Source organism: Bombus flavifrons, chromosome 16 (genome assembly GCF_040668555.2).
Source record: "Bombus flavifrons isolate JBK064 chromosome 16, iyBomFlav1_principal, whole genome shotgun sequence".
NCBI lineage: Eukaryota > Metazoa > Arthropoda > Insecta > Hymenoptera > Apidae > Bombus > Bombus flavifrons.
In genome coordinates this window covers 8,801,960-8,820,198 of record NC_138457.1, presented here as the reverse complement: position 1 = coordinate 8,820,198, position 18,239 = coordinate 8,801,960, and the positions used below count along the sequence as shown (strand labels likewise).

The 18,239-nt window shown below is 34.9% G+C and overlaps 2 protein-coding genes and 1 non-coding gene across 10 annotated transcripts in view; 1 reads left to right on the top strand and 2 right to left on the bottom strand.

Moving 5' to 3' along the window:
• Positions 1–12,409, bottom strand: part of Ecr (ecdysone receptor) — a 189,866-nt gene extending 177,457 nt beyond the window's left edge. For 2 of the 7 annotated variants that reach the window (XM_069129148.1, XM_069129150.1), the window contains exons 1-2: positions 12,220–12,409; positions 9,352–9,423 (exon numbers count right to left, since the gene is read on the bottom strand). The gene's annotated coding sequence lies outside the window, so the exon portion shown is untranslated. Of the gene's footprint in view, positions 1–9,351; positions 9,424–11,373; positions 11,546–12,219 lie in introns of those variants that run through there. The other 5 variants (XM_069129146.1, XM_069129158.1, XM_069129149.1 and 2 more) reach the window with 5 other exon arrangements.
• TRNAV-CAC (transfer RNA valine (anticodon CAC)) lies at positions 10,771–10,843 on the bottom strand. Its single transcript has one exon. It is a non-coding gene; the product is annotated as a tRNA-Val (tRNA).
• A 460-nt stretch (positions 12,410–12,869) lies between the features above and the next one.
• Positions 12,870–18,120, top strand: LOC138188054 (uncharacterized). 2 transcript variants are annotated; one of them, XM_069129456.1, is made up of 9 exons: positions 12,870–13,210; positions 14,056–14,136; positions 14,216–14,264; positions 14,340–14,430; positions 14,492–14,620; positions 14,791–14,966; positions 15,034–17,235; positions 17,328–17,433; positions 17,591–18,120. In XM_069129456.1, the coding sequence occupies exons 1-8, from the start codon at positions 13,058–13,060 to the stop codon at positions 17,372–17,374; spliced, it is 2,928 nt and encodes a 975-aa protein (XP_068985557.1). In that variant the 5' UTR covers positions 12,870–13,057; the 3' UTR covers positions 17,375–17,433; positions 17,591–18,120. The 2 variants fall into 2 exon arrangements, with proteins under 2 accessions (XP_068985557.1, XP_068985556.1); XM_069129455.1 differs by having other exon boundaries at positions 12,875–13,210; positions 14,788–14,966; positions 17,591–18,119.
• The last annotated feature ends 119 nt before the right edge of the window (positions 18,121–18,239 follow it).

The window sequence follows — 18,239 nt, the reverse complement described above, 5'->3', positions numbered from 1 at the left end:
TTCCTCGAGCTTCTCCAATTCTGAATACCTTGCTACCTTAAATGTTTTCTGACAATTTTTCTAAACGTTTTCTTATTCCTAATTACCTGCTGGTAATTTTTCCACGAATTTCCCAATTTTTCCTAAGCACTTTCTTCTAACTAACTTTCTACACACATCTATTTATTCCCTTACGATCGTCCATCGTTCGTCCGCTTTCGACATCGATAAATAATAATTTGTATGCAAAACATCGAATACACTAAAATACTTGGCGCTGCAAACACGCTCGTTACTAAAATTAAATAAATAGATAAACAAAAGTTGGAAAACGCAATAACTCTGTTGGTTAATATCGGTCGACGAAATCGAATATTCCGATGGATTTTCGAGCGGCGCGCAGCGTATCTAAATATACAGACGTGTACCTTGCAGGCACGTCGACAGTCGTACGTATTGATTTAGACCGATCTGTATGCGTACGAGGAGAGCTTTGTGAGGAGACACCGCTCGATAACCACCCCTTTACACTGGCTTTAGCCTTTGCCAGTCGACTTACATTTCCCTCGTCGTTGTCGGTATCGTTAAAGGATCGTCCCCGTAAAATCTGCCCATTGCCACGCCTCGTCGCCAATTACGAATTCCGTTCTTCTCGTAAATCTTAACCGTTCGACTGACTTTTAGTATTTCAAAAAACCGCTTATTTTACTTCCAATTCATAATCCTTTATAGCCAGCTGATTTTACGAGCCGAATTTTATATTCCATGTTGAACGCTTTTACCGCTGGTGAAATTTCATTTAACCTAACCAAAAATAATATAGGTGATACTTTTCGCGAGAGATATTTTTACATTTCACTTCGTGATAGATTATTATTAGCTGTTGTCGAGCACAGTTACGAGTTATTGTCGATCACCGTTGTTAACTACTATTCACTGTTATCAATTATTTCCGTCAACTATCGTCAAACATCATCGCGTACTTGGAATATTTTTTCGCATCTGACTGCATGATAGATCATTACCAACTATTGCTATTAATTACTATGAACTTTCGCCAATTGTCACTAGCAACTGTTGGTAATTATTGTCGGCTGTCGTCGATCGTTATCGATACCTTTAACCATAATTTGGTGGAATTTAATTATTCTAACTAATTATTAAAGTAGATAAAGATAAATATGACAGCGCTGAGACGTAATTTTCCGCGTGAAAATTTCAATAACCTCGTTTCAGATCCGTCAAAAATGATTCTATTCCCAGGACAAATAATCTAGGGAAATAGAGAATACTATGCGGGTCCTTTTTATTTGGTGTACAAAATTTCGTGTGGGAAACAATTTGCGCAATTGGTTCGGAGAAACACAGGAAAACGTGACAAGCAAGGAGAAAAAAAGAAGCAGACACAGAGTGAAAAATTCCATTGGCCGTACGCGTTCGGTTTAATCACCTGAACCAACAGTGTTTCGCACTCTCTGACTCGCGTTTCGGGATCATCGAATATGTAATCTGTTGCGTCGAATCTCTTTGTAACCTCTTTGCGCGGAACCTAACGTATCGTTGGTTTGCTCGGCACAGCGAATATTTTTGCTTCTCCTTTTAAATCGGTTTCAAATCGAAAATTCGGAACGGAATACTTGGACGAGTAAACTCTCAATTATTACTAGACTGCGGATTCTTGCGCGTGTATAGGACATTTGAAGATGCAAAAATGCACGCAATGCGTATGATGTGCCAATATTTATAAAATATTCAAAATGCAGTATTTATTACAATGTTTAACAGATGAAACGAATCTCAATTTAGGTGCCATTTTACTTACGTGTATAAGCATAAAAAAATATAATAAATATATATAATAATAATAATAATAATATATATAATTCTTGTCAGATTATTACGATACTTTCGCTTTACCGACGCTTACACCGTTCGCGTCACCATTATCGATCGACGAACAATTCGAAAACCAACAGTTTCGCGTGTAATTGGTGAATCGCCGACGAGCAACCCGCAAGCTTCTTCGGTTTTTCCGTTTATTTTGGTCCCTTGACCTCTTTCTTGCTTGAAGCAGCCATCGAAACAAAGTTCTCTTTCTCTCTGTTGATAGCCTGACGATGAGCGTGAACCTAACCCCGACCGGTGTGTTCTCTGTATATACGTGTAAGGCATTAGCGTCATCGTACGAAATGTCAGGGTTGAATCGCTGGTAATAACCTGGTTCTTTAACCGCGCTACTATGCAGATTCACGAGCACGTATACGCGAGCAGGCGACCCTGTTATCGTCCTCGTTAACTATCATGTATACATGGCTGAGCCACGATCTGACGCATCACGTGACTTTAAATCGCCAACAGATCGCACCTCGATCAGCGAGATACACGTTTATGGTGCAGCTCTGTTGGTATAGCAGTTATTCGTCAGTTATTGGAAAAACACTGTAACAGGTCTTGGTCGTTTGGTGAATCGATCGATTTTCATTTCTCCTGAGAAAAAGGGAAATTTATGGACTTTGAGTTGCATTTCCCGATGTACGTTATTGTTCGCGATGGTCTTCACCTTTGTTTAAATAAAATTGTTCGCGCTTCCAGTATCTCTGTTGTAAGGTCATTTTTGTTTTAGGACAACGTAACGACAAAATTGAAGCATCGCTCTGGTTTCAACCAGTAGCTTTAGCTATAAAACGACTGTTGATAGAAAGGAAGGAATTCTGTGCAGCTTTCAATTTGACAAGATTAACATTTAACCACATAAACGTCAACGTATAGTTTTGCAGTCGATAAACGAGGAAACTATTGGAAATAAATTTGTTATCCTTTCTCTCGTCTTGTTTAAAATTTCTGTCAGTGAGAATTAACGATCCAGGTCTTTCTGCATATGCATATTTTTTGACGAAATATCATATTCTATAAAAAGATCGTTTATACGTAACCATCGACAGAATCGTCTCTTCGTGGAACTATAAAAAGGTCTCGGCTAACTCGGCCGTTACGATGCAATTTACGTCAACATAGACGCGATATTTAATGATTCGATCTATCGTAGATCACGTTTGACGCAGACGTTACCCTTTATGAATAAGGGAAATTTTAATTGTTGAAATAGACGTTGCGCCTCCTATCTTCGCGTTCCATCAACTTGCATAGTTACATTTTCATCCGATCCAGCGTGAAAATAAACCGAATTACCAAAATACAGTGGTTCCAAGTAAAGATACTGTAAAAGCAGCTGTCACAATTAAGATATTATAAAACCGCACTATTTTTGCTGATAAGAAGTTCATCGACCAACGAGTAAATAAATTGGAAGTAAACTCGAGGAACCTGTAGAGAATTAATTTAACGGAGAAAAATATGAGGGGATTGGACAAAAATACCATTCTACTGCAATATGATTTAATATGACATTATACAGATAGAAATTACATTTTTCTATAGACATTGATATTTTAGGTTAGACGGGCTAATTTAACTTACAGGGCTTCCCCGTTTAATTTCCTGCATTATTCGCGGACGTTGTTGTTTATTTAAAAAAGAAAACTAAGAAAAATATTAGGAAACGCGAAAGTTTCCACCGCTATATGCCAGTACGTAAGTTCGTTCTAAGATCAATGACCTTGATAGGTTAGCTCACTTTTGAGGTTAGATATCCTAATTTCAACTTGAACTTGTAACACTCCGGCGTAGACAGAGGCTATCTGACTCATTTCGATTGTTCCTATCGAGAGATAGCTCCGACGGAGATATCACGGGTTGGTCTTTGGCAAAACTTCCTGATAACGAGCCAACAATAGGAAGGATCGCAATAATCCACCGGACGCGAAATCGTGGCGCGATCACGGCCACAACAAACTCCGAGAAACTTCATACGAATGTTTATCGTTTGAGTCACTCGACATTCTTTGTTCAGCTTGGACTAATGAATCTTCCGACTGTTGTTTCAGGCACCACTGTTCGCTCGACTCACCGCCAAAAACGCCCTTTTCCTTTTTGTTGCTAATGGAAAAGAGTTTTTCATACCTTCTTTAGTCCGTTTCAAACTTTGTTACGTTTTCGTTGATTCGCAAAGGAATTACTTCGATGTTTATGGAAATATTATTTGAATTCCGACCTCGTCTGTCAAACGAGGATATTTGCGAACCATTTTCTAAAATTTAGTTGCTTTCATGGAGTATCAGAACGATCTTGTAATAACTCGGTCGTAATTTTCTATAATTTCCTGGATCATCATTGCGTAATTCTAATTGCAACCTAACCTAAAGGTCGACTAGTTGAGCAATCCTCGAGTCACTTAGCTCCATCTGCAAATGCCAATCTTTAGACAATTCCCTAAGTCGCAATATCCCTAGAATATTAATAGAACTTAACGTCCTGAATATTTCACGTTCCAAATCTGTTTTACCAATTATTCCACCAATTTTACCAACGATTAAAATCATTTCGCGCTTCTTTAAAGATCTCGTAATTTCGTCGAGACTATCCCTAACGAAATCATCTTAAATCGATCTGTACGCGTTATTTTTCGTTGTCCAGAGCAAAATAAAAAAAAAAAGAAGGAAAAAATTGAAAAAGAAGCTTGGATGTCGAAAACATTCCAGAGTTTTCACGAGAAACCGTTTTGCCACGGCGAACGGCGAACTTAACAAAAATGTATCCGGTGTCGGCCGGATTATTTCTGTCCGAGTAGCCGGACGGATATTCGAGGGCGTAAAATCGAGTGCAAGAAACCCGAGGTCCCGATCGTTGACTCAGAAACACGATTTTCGCACGCGAAGCATTGTTTCCTGGTATTCGATTACGCGTTCGCTTATGCAAACAACAATCCCGCCTCTTATTATCGCGTCTCTGTTCGCGCACGTGATAAAAGTTCAAGGTGCCGGATCTCTGATGCATAACGCACGCTCACGTTCCTCCGTACCCGTTTTATTTCTGCGTTTTTACGAATTTTTATCCCTATTTATATACACCAAGTTTTTTCTTCTCGTATTTGTTTATACGATATTTTTTTCTTGAAGATTTCTTACGTTTTTTTTTTTTTTTTTAGAGGTTATATACATGACGTTCTTTTATAAACATTGTTGTATTTCTTACAAAGAACCTCTATTCTTTAATTTACTGTCTTTTTGCCTAATTATAAATCAGACAAAAATTCCCAAGAGTTTACGAAAAAGCATCGCATGTACCAATTTCCTCTAAAATTTCTTACATTAAACTCTACATCGAAACTAACCTCGTATGTATAGCAAGACTGAAGATTCGTACGTACAAAGTTTCAGTATCGAATTAAATCGAAACGTCGAAAACTGTGCGAAAGTGCAAAGAAATTTTATTTCCACGGCTCGCTGCACTTTCTCGTAACTATGCATTATCTAATCAGCGTGTAAAAATATTTCCTACTACTTGTGCCAACCTTGACAAATTAAGAAAACATTCCCCGAACATACCTCTATATTGGAATTCCCTAGATTTCCTCGATTAAACTGCATATTGAAATTTCCAAAATGGAGCGCTGTACTGCGATCTTCCACGTCTGTCGACGCATCAAAACTCGAAAAGTCCGACCACAGCGAAGTTTCATCGAGCGCCAAAACGCGAATCAATAAGACTTCCGGCCTCTGTGGAGCGAGTGCACGCAGCGAACGAAAGAAATATATAATTATTACCATCGAGCCACAGGGGACTTTCAGGGGAACGATGTAAATAGAGGCAGAGAACGTGAACGAAGACGGGGAATCGTCGATCGAAGAAAGATGGTTCGTGCTCCAGCAACGTGTTCGAGGAGAGGGAAATGGTCTGAAGAGAGACACTTGAGAGCAACAGAGAGATCTATAGAGCGGAAAGTTGCAATGCCGACCGCCGCAGCAGTTCAAGGCCTCCGGTTTCTCTCCGTCTCCGCTCTTCTAACTCGCTCTTCCTCGCTCCTTCGCTTACCCGTCCCTGTTTATTTCCTATATTCATTCTATTTTCTGCTCTCCCTTCTAAACCCTCCTACTCCCCATCCCTCATTTAATCCAGCGAATTTCGCATTTGCATCTCCTGCTCCTCCCTGATCGCCGTCATCCTCCTTCTCCCACTCGAAACCGATATTATACGAATATCTCTCGGAAGCCAGCATTCTGTTAATTTCTTCGTTTCATTGCGTACAGCGGCTGGCGAGAATCCTCGGACACTCTTGGAAATTTCTTACGTATACATTTGGAGATCTCATTAGCGAAGAGGTTATGGTGATTGTATTGGCAAGGTTAGCAATGGATCTAACGATGTTTATACAAGTTACGAGACATATTTTGGGAGCATATACTTTGCGAAAAGCAGCGAAGTATTTGAACAAAGTCGATTATTCTGTATGTTAATAAGCCACGATATGCAGCCAGACCACCTCTGGCGTTAATTGTACGTTTAAGACCACTATTCATGCGCTATACTAATTTCTCACTAAGTATATGTATGCAATAAATATCTCGTAATTCCTGTATACACTTTCAATTTGCATTGGAAATTGGTTTCAAATTATACTGTTATAATTCCTATTAAACTAATTACCGTGCGAACAAATTTGACAAAATCTCACCAAAAGATTCCGCGATAAGCGTTGAAATACTTCCTGGGCCACTGTATACCTTCAACGTTTCGATACTTCAACTGCAACGGTACTTATCAACGAACCTTACAACGCGTATTAAATTATTTATAATTTAACAGCGCTTGTTCCTTCGGGCCTTCCCCGATCCCACGGATTCCACATCGTCCACCATCCTTCTCTATCTCCTACTCTCTCCCTTTCTAACCTTTCTACTAGTCTCTGTTGGTCTGCTGGCCTCTTTGTCGTTGCATTCGTTCCTCTATCCTCTCGCTTGCTCCTCTATACCGTCGTCCCTCGCCTTTATTTCCTACTCGCCTCCATCTTGCTTCTATTACGCTTCTGTCTCTCTTCTACTGGCCCCCCTTCACCGCCCCTTCACCCTTCCGCAGCTAACGCCGAGTTAAATTGTGCTGATTGATACATTCTCATCGCGGACAACGTTTCCTCCTTCCTCGCTGTTCGCTACGTTTGCGGAGCGCTGCACAGAGATCGCAGCTTACTAACTCCTTAATCGTTTTCAACGAAATGTTCCCTTGTAAATAACGGTGCGCTACGATCAGTCGGAATTTTTCCTAAATATCGCCTGTCTCGAGTTTCGTTAACAAGACTTTATTCTATTAGCGATCGTTTATGAGGTGTTACGGGATCGAACTTTGCAGGAAGGCTTCGTCCCTTAACCTTGAGTTACTCAGTAGCTAAAAACAAACACTTTTCGTTGTTCTTCGAGGCTGCAAACTTTCATCCAAATTACATGTTCGCGACTCTATGTTGTTAATGGTAATCGCTGATCGTCGGTAATCGTTGATCGTCGGTAATCGTTGATCGTCGGTAATCCGTATTCGCGCTTTTGTCGGATCGCGGCGAAAATTTTGATTTGCAACGAAAGAATTTCGAAGGAATTTCGTGGTTTTGAAATTAGTAGGCTGGAATTGGGATATGCGTGTAGCTGGCTACACACGATTCGATCCAGTCGATTCTTCCTGTTTGCCTCGCTAAATCTGCCAGCCTATCTCCCTCGTACAAGATAAAAGAACTTGCGATTCTTTAGGTCGTTTCTCGAGGACTTGCAATAACCTCTATTGCCAAGAAAGAAGGGAAGTGACCATACCAGTCGGTGGATATAAATAGCCGAACCAGCCCTAGACTCACCTCATAAAAGAGTTCTACGAAAGTACCACGATACTATATTAATTGGCAGACGAATCTAAAAACGTTTCGATACGCAAAGAAAAATGACACGATTACTAACCTATCGAATATTGAAATGAAATTTCTACCAAGTGAAATTTCACTCGTAACAGTCTTTGACGGGTTGACTGCAACTGCTGCTGGTCATCGGTGACCTATCTTACCTATTCGTAAACTCTTTAGGATCGTCAAAATAAGCTAAGCTTCATGAACAAAATTTCAGCAACGTGAATGATAATGCACTGTGAAAGAAAAGGCGCGAAAATACGAAGTGATATTTCTCAAAAATTAAATATTACTTTATTATTATTTATTATTACTTAATTAACGACATATAAAATTTGCGTGACAGTCAACGTGTTAAAGGCTAAAACAACGAACGCTGTTCTCACGAATTAGGCTGAGAATACAGAAATAAGTGCCAAAGACACTTTCGAAGTGCATAGACGCGTTCTCGAAGAGCGAAGAGGATATAGTAGGCGGAGGTGGAACGAGACAAGCACACAGCAAATGTGAGAGAAGAGAGAGAGAGATACACAGAACACACGCAATGGGGGTTTATGTAACTCGGGCATTAGTGACTGTGACGTCACGACACCGCGACGCGATGCAACGGTCGCACACGGTCGATAGTGCAGTCAACTACTGCGTTATACGCAGTCGATCATAGAGATCCATGAATTTCGTATTCAATTCTCTGTATTAATTAGTCCATCGCAATATTACTATTTTTAACCTGTCTTTATTAACTTTCAATTCCGTGACTATAGAAGCTTCAAAATATCTCAGTATTTGAAAATTATTTCAATTTCGCACATTTCAATTTCGCTGTAACATATAACACGGTTGGTCGATACAACGCAAACACGAAGTAGTACTATAATCTTATGACTATGCGACATTCTCGTTCGTTAAAACGAAACCGTGTTGAGCAGGGGCTGAAAATCCTTCAGCGCCACTTACCAAGCCAGAGGGCTCTTTACCGACCTATAGACAACGAGTCTCTCTTTTTCTGTCTTTAATTAGATATATACGTCGGTTTTAATAAGTTCGTAGTCACGAGCGACAATGCCCAACCACGTTCAAGTTTTCGCGTTAAAAATCGTCCTTGCAATTAGTCAACCTCGCGATAACAATCGCTATGTTTCGTATAATGCGCTCTTCAACCGTGATACACGTGGGATATAGTCCTGGGAAATATAGAGTTTGTGCTGATTTTTATGAACCATTGTTCGATACTTTCGTGATTGTTCATAGGAATGGGTCCAAGTGAGACTCGTTGTTCTCTTTTTTTTTCTTTAGGCTTTCTACTCGCTCTGTTGTCGACATAATTGAACGAACTTGTTCTTGAGAGTATGGCTTAATGAAGAAGGAAGATTGCATTCTATTTGCGAAAAGTCCGAAATAATGGAATTCGACGGCTTTCGTAACAATGGAAATTGAAATGTTGCAAGAATATTTTTGAGAAAGTAGGATTTCTTGAAATTTGTAATTTCAGTTTACAATTATTTATTAATTTTTACGAAACATCATCCGATCATGTCGATTAACTTGGTATAAAATTCTGGCGTTAAAAAGTAATGAAAGTACAAATGACTCACCGGAAGACGACGAGGCAGCAGTGATTTTGTCTCCTCCTCCCTAAATCGCTGACTGTGTCGAGAAACAGGATACTGTAACAGAAAAATTATAAATGATTTTTCGTATACCCAATTCTTAAGTACAACTTTAATGGGCTATAAAGCAGCCAAGGCAATGAAAGTAAAAATAGACATATTGTATTTGAAAAATCGAATATATAGCACGCGGAAAAGTAATTTTGAATAGGGAAGGTTAAATGTTATGGCCTCATCGAACTTGGTTATTTCGCGATGTAATTCGAGTTTCGATTCAAGACTAGCTCACACTAGGCCTCATAAACCTCCACCGTAATTACGCAGCCAGACGATAAAGTGAGACTTGAAATATACGATAGATCATGACAAACAGTTGCAGAACATGAAATAGAAGTGACCAATAGAAACAGTGGTAACATTTCGTTCGAAAAGCTTAATACCAAATTGTAAAAAATTCTACTAATAATTTCATATTACGAATGAAAGAGTAAAAATAGAATACCTTTGTGTGTGTAAAGTTTGAAATTTATTACTATAAGTATTGTATTAATCTGTATATCTATAAATTAATCTGTATATTTCGATGTGATTTTACACGTACATATTTATGGGAAATAGAATTTGAATGCATGAAATTCTAAAGACTGTTCATGTCAAAGAGTGCATCTGTACACCACCTATAGGAAAACGAAACAAACACTATGACATTTATCTGCATATTCACATGCGTTTATCGACAGATATTCCGTTTCTATAGAATAAATTAAATTTTATCATTGTTACCTCTAAAAGTTTGTAATAAATGAAATCTAATATATAAAAATGAAAATTATATTACAGACTTATCACGGAAAATAAAATGAAAGTAGAGTTTTCTACAGAAAATGAAACATGCGTTCATTATAAAAAGAATATAAAAATGAATAGTCAAATATGAATCAAGCTAATGAAGTAAGTAAATTATATAATGACCGATTAACTGAAAAACATTAAAGTTGATCCATTGAAAAGATTGTCCATAAATTTGATAAATCGCACCATCCATAAGATTAATTAATTTTTTGTGCAGTTATTATATAAAATAGAGTTGATTAATTAAAATATTTAAAACTTAGAGTGCACTAATAGTTCAAAATATACGAACTAGATCTCATCCCGATATAAATTAGCAATTACAGTGGAGGGTAACGTAGGATAATATCCTCTGTCGGTAAAGCTATTCTGTAGAAACATGGCTAACATAATTCTAACTATTAGATAACATTTAATTAATGCTACCTTAAATGAAGTATCGAAGATATTTATATCTTCGGTATAATATCTAGGAAAATATCTTACTACCTCGATCTAATCATGGAAATAAAAGTGACTAGTGTTTATAAGTACAAAAAGAAAATTATAAACTGTTTCCGCCCGGGATCGAACCGGGGACCTTGTGCGTGTGAAGCACACGTGATAACCACTACACTACGGAAACATTGTTGAGAAGTGTTTTCTCAAAGCAGAAAATATAGTTTACTTTAGTTCCTATTTCTTGGTTCATAAAATATATAATCTTATTAATCATTACAATTTACCCTAAATTGGTGATATGATATGACACATAATACTATATTCAAAATTTTATATTTTTATATTATATATATAATATATATGTCTATGTCTATGTTTTATGTCTATATGACATATAAAAATGTCACAATGTTTCTGATACTCATTACTGTAGTAAATATCTATATATATACATATATATATTCTAATATAGTATATTCATATTATATCTATATAGTAGTATATGTTATATGTTTAATTACGTAGTATGATACATATATATATATACTATATTATAATAAATGTATAGGTATTTACTGTAATGTGTATGAGAAATATATAGAAATTTCTGTATATTACGAACATTACATAATGTAGAGTAGTGAAAAAAGGTATAATTCTACGCAATTATAATAACAGAGGTATATAACATGTTCCAAATAAGAATACACTTACCCTTCAACTTTCCAATGGTAGGAAATGCTGTAGTAAGCTGTCAACACGTCTGATTATTATCATCACTAACTCAGAGCACATAAATATTCGTAACACAACGACCATTAATATTATTAACACTCGTAAAACCACTAATTATACCGAAAATATCACAAGATTCCACGACGCGTACATTTCCAAATTGAATTCGGACAAAACTAATATGGAGTCGACACAAATGGATCAATTGAGTGTTGTAATATACATAAAAATAATTCTTTCTAAAATATTTCACCCCCAGAAAATCAATTTCTGTCTATTTATTAACATTTACGTTAAAACAACTTTTCAATATAATAATTAAAATTTGTAATTTTGAAAAAAATTGATCTATGTACAGACACTTGACTTTAGCTGTCTTTGAATGTATCGTGTGAAGGGTAAGGAAAAAGAACGAGAAACGTCTATTCTTCGTAATTTCCCATTTTATAACATATTTTGTTTATAAAAACTAGGATTGCAAACCTATCAACGATTATAACGTTCAAAATGTCTCTATAAGATATATAGTGTTAAAGATTTGGTATATTGGTTACGAATAGGGAATGTCTATTTTGTACTGGAACAAAATACAGATAAAAATTATGAATATTTTATTAATCGTTCTTTTTTATGACGACTAAGTTATAAACTTCATTTTATGAACGATACAAATGGATTCATTGAACGTTGTTCCTTTTCTAATAGGCTAAAATATTGAAGCTTAATTATTTTCGCAATAAAACTTTTTAATGCTAATCTTGTGACATAATGGCATTCTTGTTTTTCCCCCTTACCCTTCACATCAAAAAGGATATGCTTACTTGCCTGTATTTATGTATATAGAACACTTAAAATATTTTAAAATATTTCCAGTGATTTAAAAACAGACGATAAAATATTCTTTTACAGAATAATCATTGAAAATAATATTATAAAACAACTATCCACTGATAATAGTGAATATTACACGCGAATCAACACCTCGCGATACGCATGTCAACAAAAGACTAAATGTCCTATCGATGGTTCCTTTAGACCTTTTGCGTCATGTCGTTGTTCATTTGTTTATGAGACACTTTTTATTAAACCTATCTTTATTCGAACCAAAACTAATCTGACTCATACATTACATTACGTTTTTCTGAAATTTGGAAGCTATTACATTATATTACACATCCGTTAAGTTTTAAAAATCGTTACTCAATTTTATTGTCAGCAATAATGGATGTGTAAATAAAAATTCACAGTATTTGCCATCTCTTTTTTTTTTAAAAAAGGATTTGTACTTTTCGATACTTTTATTATAAAAACATTATTAAGTTAAGTCAGATGCAAATTTACGTAAGTTAAACGATTTCTTATCTTTAGCAAATCTAAATTTATTTCGATATCCATTTTAAGCTTATTTCCGATTATAAAATACGTTTAACGTACTGCAAAAAAAGATTATTTAAAACTGATTTCTGAGTCGATAATATTACACATCGCTCGGTTAATCGCAGGATGGTGTTATCGTCTGAGAATGAGACAAAGTATGTCGATATTGTCATTCTACGTGATACTTGGAGCATCATAAGAAGCGAGGTAACGAAATGTAAACAAACATTGAAACGCTCGTCAATCTCATTCGAAAGGCGCAATTCGTCTTGTCTCCTATCGTAAAATGGGGAAAGCAAGGCATAACATCGCGGCCAGTGACATATCTGTCGATGGACGAAGAAAAAGTGTTCGAGAAGAACAGAAAATTCGTAAGAAAAAGAAGAGACGTAAAAAGGACTTGACAGATCTGCATCAGAGAGTATTCAAATCGAAGAAGGTATCAATATATACATCTGTGCATATTATTATCACATTTTAATAGTATAAATTGTATATTTCGTCTTAAATATTTTATTTATTTTCATCTATAAATCAAATATAGAAATATATGTAATATTATATCTGATAAAAGTATATTTCTAGTTCTACGACAATTTTGGTTATGTCAGGTGATTGACATGTGTCATTGAAAATTTTATGAGTTATTTCAATGTTTTCCTCTTAATTTATTAACAGATATTGAATAATATTTGGGGATTTGAAAAGAATGTTTCGTACACTATTTTATATACATACATATATGAAAATAAATATATACATTAATACTTTGTTATAGAATCGAATAAAGAATAAGTTTTAAGTTAAGGCTATGCATCTCATGAGATATATCGATAAATCGAACAGTATGAAAATAAGAAAAAGCGCCATTCTTTTTATTTTTTTACTTCGTTATGCATATCACGAAGAAATATGAATGTGTATAATCTTGTATAATTTAACACGGTTATTCATCTTGCTACGATACCAATTTTAATAACTATTAATTTTGTAATACTTGAAGCATGTCAGAACTATTATATAAATTATTTAATAAATAAATTATATTATATTTAGTTTAAATAACAAACTTTGTTATCATTAACGTTCGGAAATAATTTCTGAAATCGTAATAATATACGCGCAATTTTTCAGCAGAACCGGACGACATTCAAATTTTGGCTGAGTAATTTCGTTGAACTTTTGCAGCGTTTGGACATACTAGAGGAATATATATATTTGAAAACTTAATTTACCTTCATTCCTCCACTTTTATATTTATTATTTGCGGACAATCTCTTCCAGGATAAAGAAACGAAGATCAATGGAAAATCGAACAAGGCGCCAAATTCAAGAAGGCTGTCGAACAGGATTCTTCCGGGACCTGTAAATATAAATAACACACTATTTTAAAAAATTAACACTATTTACATCAATAATAAAAATTATGATTTTTCTATTCTAGTTGGCTGGAATATACAGAAATGGTGCTACAGGGAAAGAAATACGAAGATGTACGTCTCATAATTTATAAATATATATCGTTTTATCAATACAAATAATTGATTAAATACTATAATTATTTATAGTTCAAACGAAAGCAGCTTTGAACGATCTAAACAACGCGCGTCTACAAGGAGACGTGCTTAAATTAATGGATGGTTATGACTCGAAATCAGAGTAAGTAAAAACACAATAAAAAGTTATTCTCGCTCTAACGAATGTATTTTTTAATTCACAGAGACGTTGTAGTTGAAAATGGCAACATAGAGGTTCAGAAAGAATTGCTACTCGATTCTACTATCAAAAATATTCTCCAACCAACTCCTCCTGGTGTCCAAAGCAGTCCTATTTTGGGTAAAGTGGATGGGTAAGTCTCAGGTAATTTTCGTTGAATATTTTCACACAAGATATATACAACAACCAAAGATGTAAGTTTAGAGAGTAATTAAGAATCAGATCTTTTTATTTATTTATTTTTTTTTTTATAAAAGAAAAATGAATTAAATCATTATTATAATTACATACTTTTTATAGAAGAAGGAGAATTAAAAGTGAAGGACTCATAGAGTTCCCTCAAAAACCAGCAGAAAAAAAGAAAACGATTGATTCTGAAAATTTACGAAACTTTGCATTAAGTAAATACGAAGAATTATGCAGGGTTGTTTGTTCAGAAAATTTCGAGGAAGAAAATTTTCCAGACTGTTTCGGACCAGGTATATTACTTTACATTTTTTAATTATTACAATATTCTTTTTCTCATATTTTTTTTTTTTTGGACAGATCCGCTAACGAAGGTGAAACAAAAATTAAGAAATATTTACGCAAAATCATTTCAAAATAAATGTTTACGGGACATGATTAAACGTGGTAATATTTTGAACGAATGCGGTACACCGAGTACTTCCATGGATGATTCCTTTCCTCCAGACACTGCATATTGTCCTTCCGGGTATCCTCAAGACGCGAACTTAGTATCTGAAACTATTGATAATTCAGACTGGCATATTGATATTAAAAGTAACAAGGATGACGACAGTTTACAAGAAAGACAAAACCTATTTTTAATACCAAAAACGAATTTAAAAAAAAACGAAATTAATACGTCCAATTTATTATTTCATTCGTCTTCGTTAAACACCCTGGATGCGGGAATAAAGAACAGTCTTGAACCGGAAATGTCACACGAAATGAATAACATATCTAACGAGGATGAATCGACAGATGTAAGCAATCGTACTTCTCTAGAAATAAATTATTCTACAAGTTCCACACACAAGAACAGTATTATGAAATATTTTGAAATAAATGAATTTGATTGTGAGAGGATAAAGGATAAGAATAAACCTCTCTTATTTGCACAAACAGAAGCAGAATCTCAGAATAGTTCTATTGATAAGAAACGTTTAATAAAGCACAAAACTCAACGTAGACAAACAGTGCATTTTTTAAACAATGGATTAAAAAAACACGCGGAAAGACAAAATTTTAAAATAATGCAGCAAGTTAAAATGAAGAATTTGAAGCATATTCCTGCTATATTACGAAGGTGTAACAATGTTGTGGCGAATAATAACAATCGGCTAAATCTATTCCAGGAACCGATGCATATTAATAAAGAGTCTCGGAAAATGTTGTTCGACGTTGCACCGAAGCAGAACGTTCTCTTCACTTCGCAATCCGTGGTAACGGAATCGAATGAAGATTCAAAGAGGCCGCAAAAGTCGAAGACTGCAAATACCTTTTTCGATAGTACAAAAATGAAAGATCTGAACGTTCAAACTTGCGTAATAGATTCACCAAGTATTTTTGAACACAACCAAACTCAGCAGAATCTTCATGCGAATGACATTTTAGTGAACAGAACAAATCCACCAATACAAAAAACAGTAATGTTCACGAAGAAAGACTCGCGGAATATAGGACACTGTTTATACATAAACAATATAATTGCAGATGGAAAGACTGATAAGTCGAACGTCTGTATCATACGGAAAAATGTTCCTTTGCAGCATGAAAGATCGAAAAATAATTGTACTGTATATAAACACTACCAGGAAGCGCCAGGAAATTATTATAAAGCGTATCGATGCTCGGAAAATTCTGATAGTTCCAATTATAATAGTCAAGAATTTAAAGAAGCAAGCGCACCGGAAGTGCAGCACGTACAAATACATCAAAAACCAATGGTTTGTGAAAATGGATTAGTAAGAAAGGTCATGCAACCTTCTAAATCTGAAAACGGTAAAAAATACCATAACGATCAACATGTTTGCTATGTGGTGGTAGATCAATGCAATGATGTGAACAACATGCAAGAGTATTCTTATAATAATGTGCCTGAAATTGAGAAACCTAGAGCGGTGCAGAATGGACGATTCTGCCAAGAAGATATAGCTGATGTTGGTATTCTGAAAGGCGTGCAGAATTTAAAGATCTTGCCCATGGAGGAACAAGAGCCTCAGATACAAGTCGTTAACAATCAGTGTATCAAAAATGCAGTGATACTGGAGAAACAGCCGATTAAGTATTTGGCATTTGAAAACGATTCCAAGACTGAAAAAATTCCTATTTATATGCAAAGGAATAAGCACGTTGCTTCCGTCGATAATATAGAACTAATTAACTCAGGCGCTAATTATCGCGTGGTATCGTATCCTCAAGAATCAACGCAGAAAGTTATTTTCGTACCAACGTGCGAGCAAAACAAAGTCGTATATGTGAAACAACAAAATTTGCCTCATTCGAATGTTACTTTTGAAGAATGCTCGCATCCCAGAAAGGTAGTCATGTGCCGACCGGAAGTACAATACGTCAAAGAGTCCTCAAACGTATGTGAAGTTCACCTTCCAAAACAGAACGTGGTGGAAATAGGAAAATCAGATTGTGACACGATTGTTACTAATTTACAAAAGGCGAAGAATATGAAGAGTTCGAGGCGGGGTGGAGTGAATCGAGAGGGACTTCATTATCGACCGAATCATGGTAATTGAAATTAATTTTTTAGTAAGAAATTCCTAGTTTGTGACAGTACTTCATTTTAATTTTGATTAATTTTGTTCATTCTTTCATTTCAGAATATGATGCTTGTGTGAGGAATCAGGCAATATTCTATCAAAAATAAGAATGCTGCATTAATTGAAATGTACGTTAAATACATTTTTGCTATTATATCTTAATGAGGTATGTAGGATTATTTTTCTATAATATTATGTATAATTATTCATTATTGTGTGTTGTGTTTGCTAGTATTCACAAATATTGTATGAAAAATAGTGATACAAGTAATAGTTATTAATAATACGCTTTTACTGATTATTGTATAATTAAATGTTTTCAGGTTTATTATGTATATTTATACAAGTGCGAGATTTACACAGATAAGCAGAAACTGTCTTTGGAAGTTTATTTAAAGCGTATTTTGTTTTGATAAAACCGTTTGTTTTAAAATATAGAAAACAAACAGTTCTGTAATTTTTGTATGTTGCGTATAAATCGAATTTAATGTAAATTTTTCGTTGCGATTACAAATTACTCAAATATTTGATATTGATGTTTGCTTTGTATAATTTCTCAAATATTAAAATTGAATGTTTAAATACACCTAAGTTTGATTCTCCTAAAAACTAAAAATTTCGTACCAAATATTAATTTTTCTATTAAATTACAAAATATTGCAAATTACTATGTTTTATATATTTAATCTTCCAATAATATCACGATAGTTTTTAGAATATTGAATCCATTCATTGAAATTGTATTTTTGTTTTAACAAGATTGGATTGAAAAAAAATGTTGAAATTTACCTTATACAGATAGATATGCTGTGACTCCAACCATTCTGAGAATAATCAACACTACTTTCATAATAAATTAATAATAAAACTACCTTTTATTACCACTTTTGATCTTCGTGCCATCCTTCTTTTTATACTTTTGTAATACGCGACTGCGCCAATAAAAATGCTTTACCGGAAACAGTGGCGCTG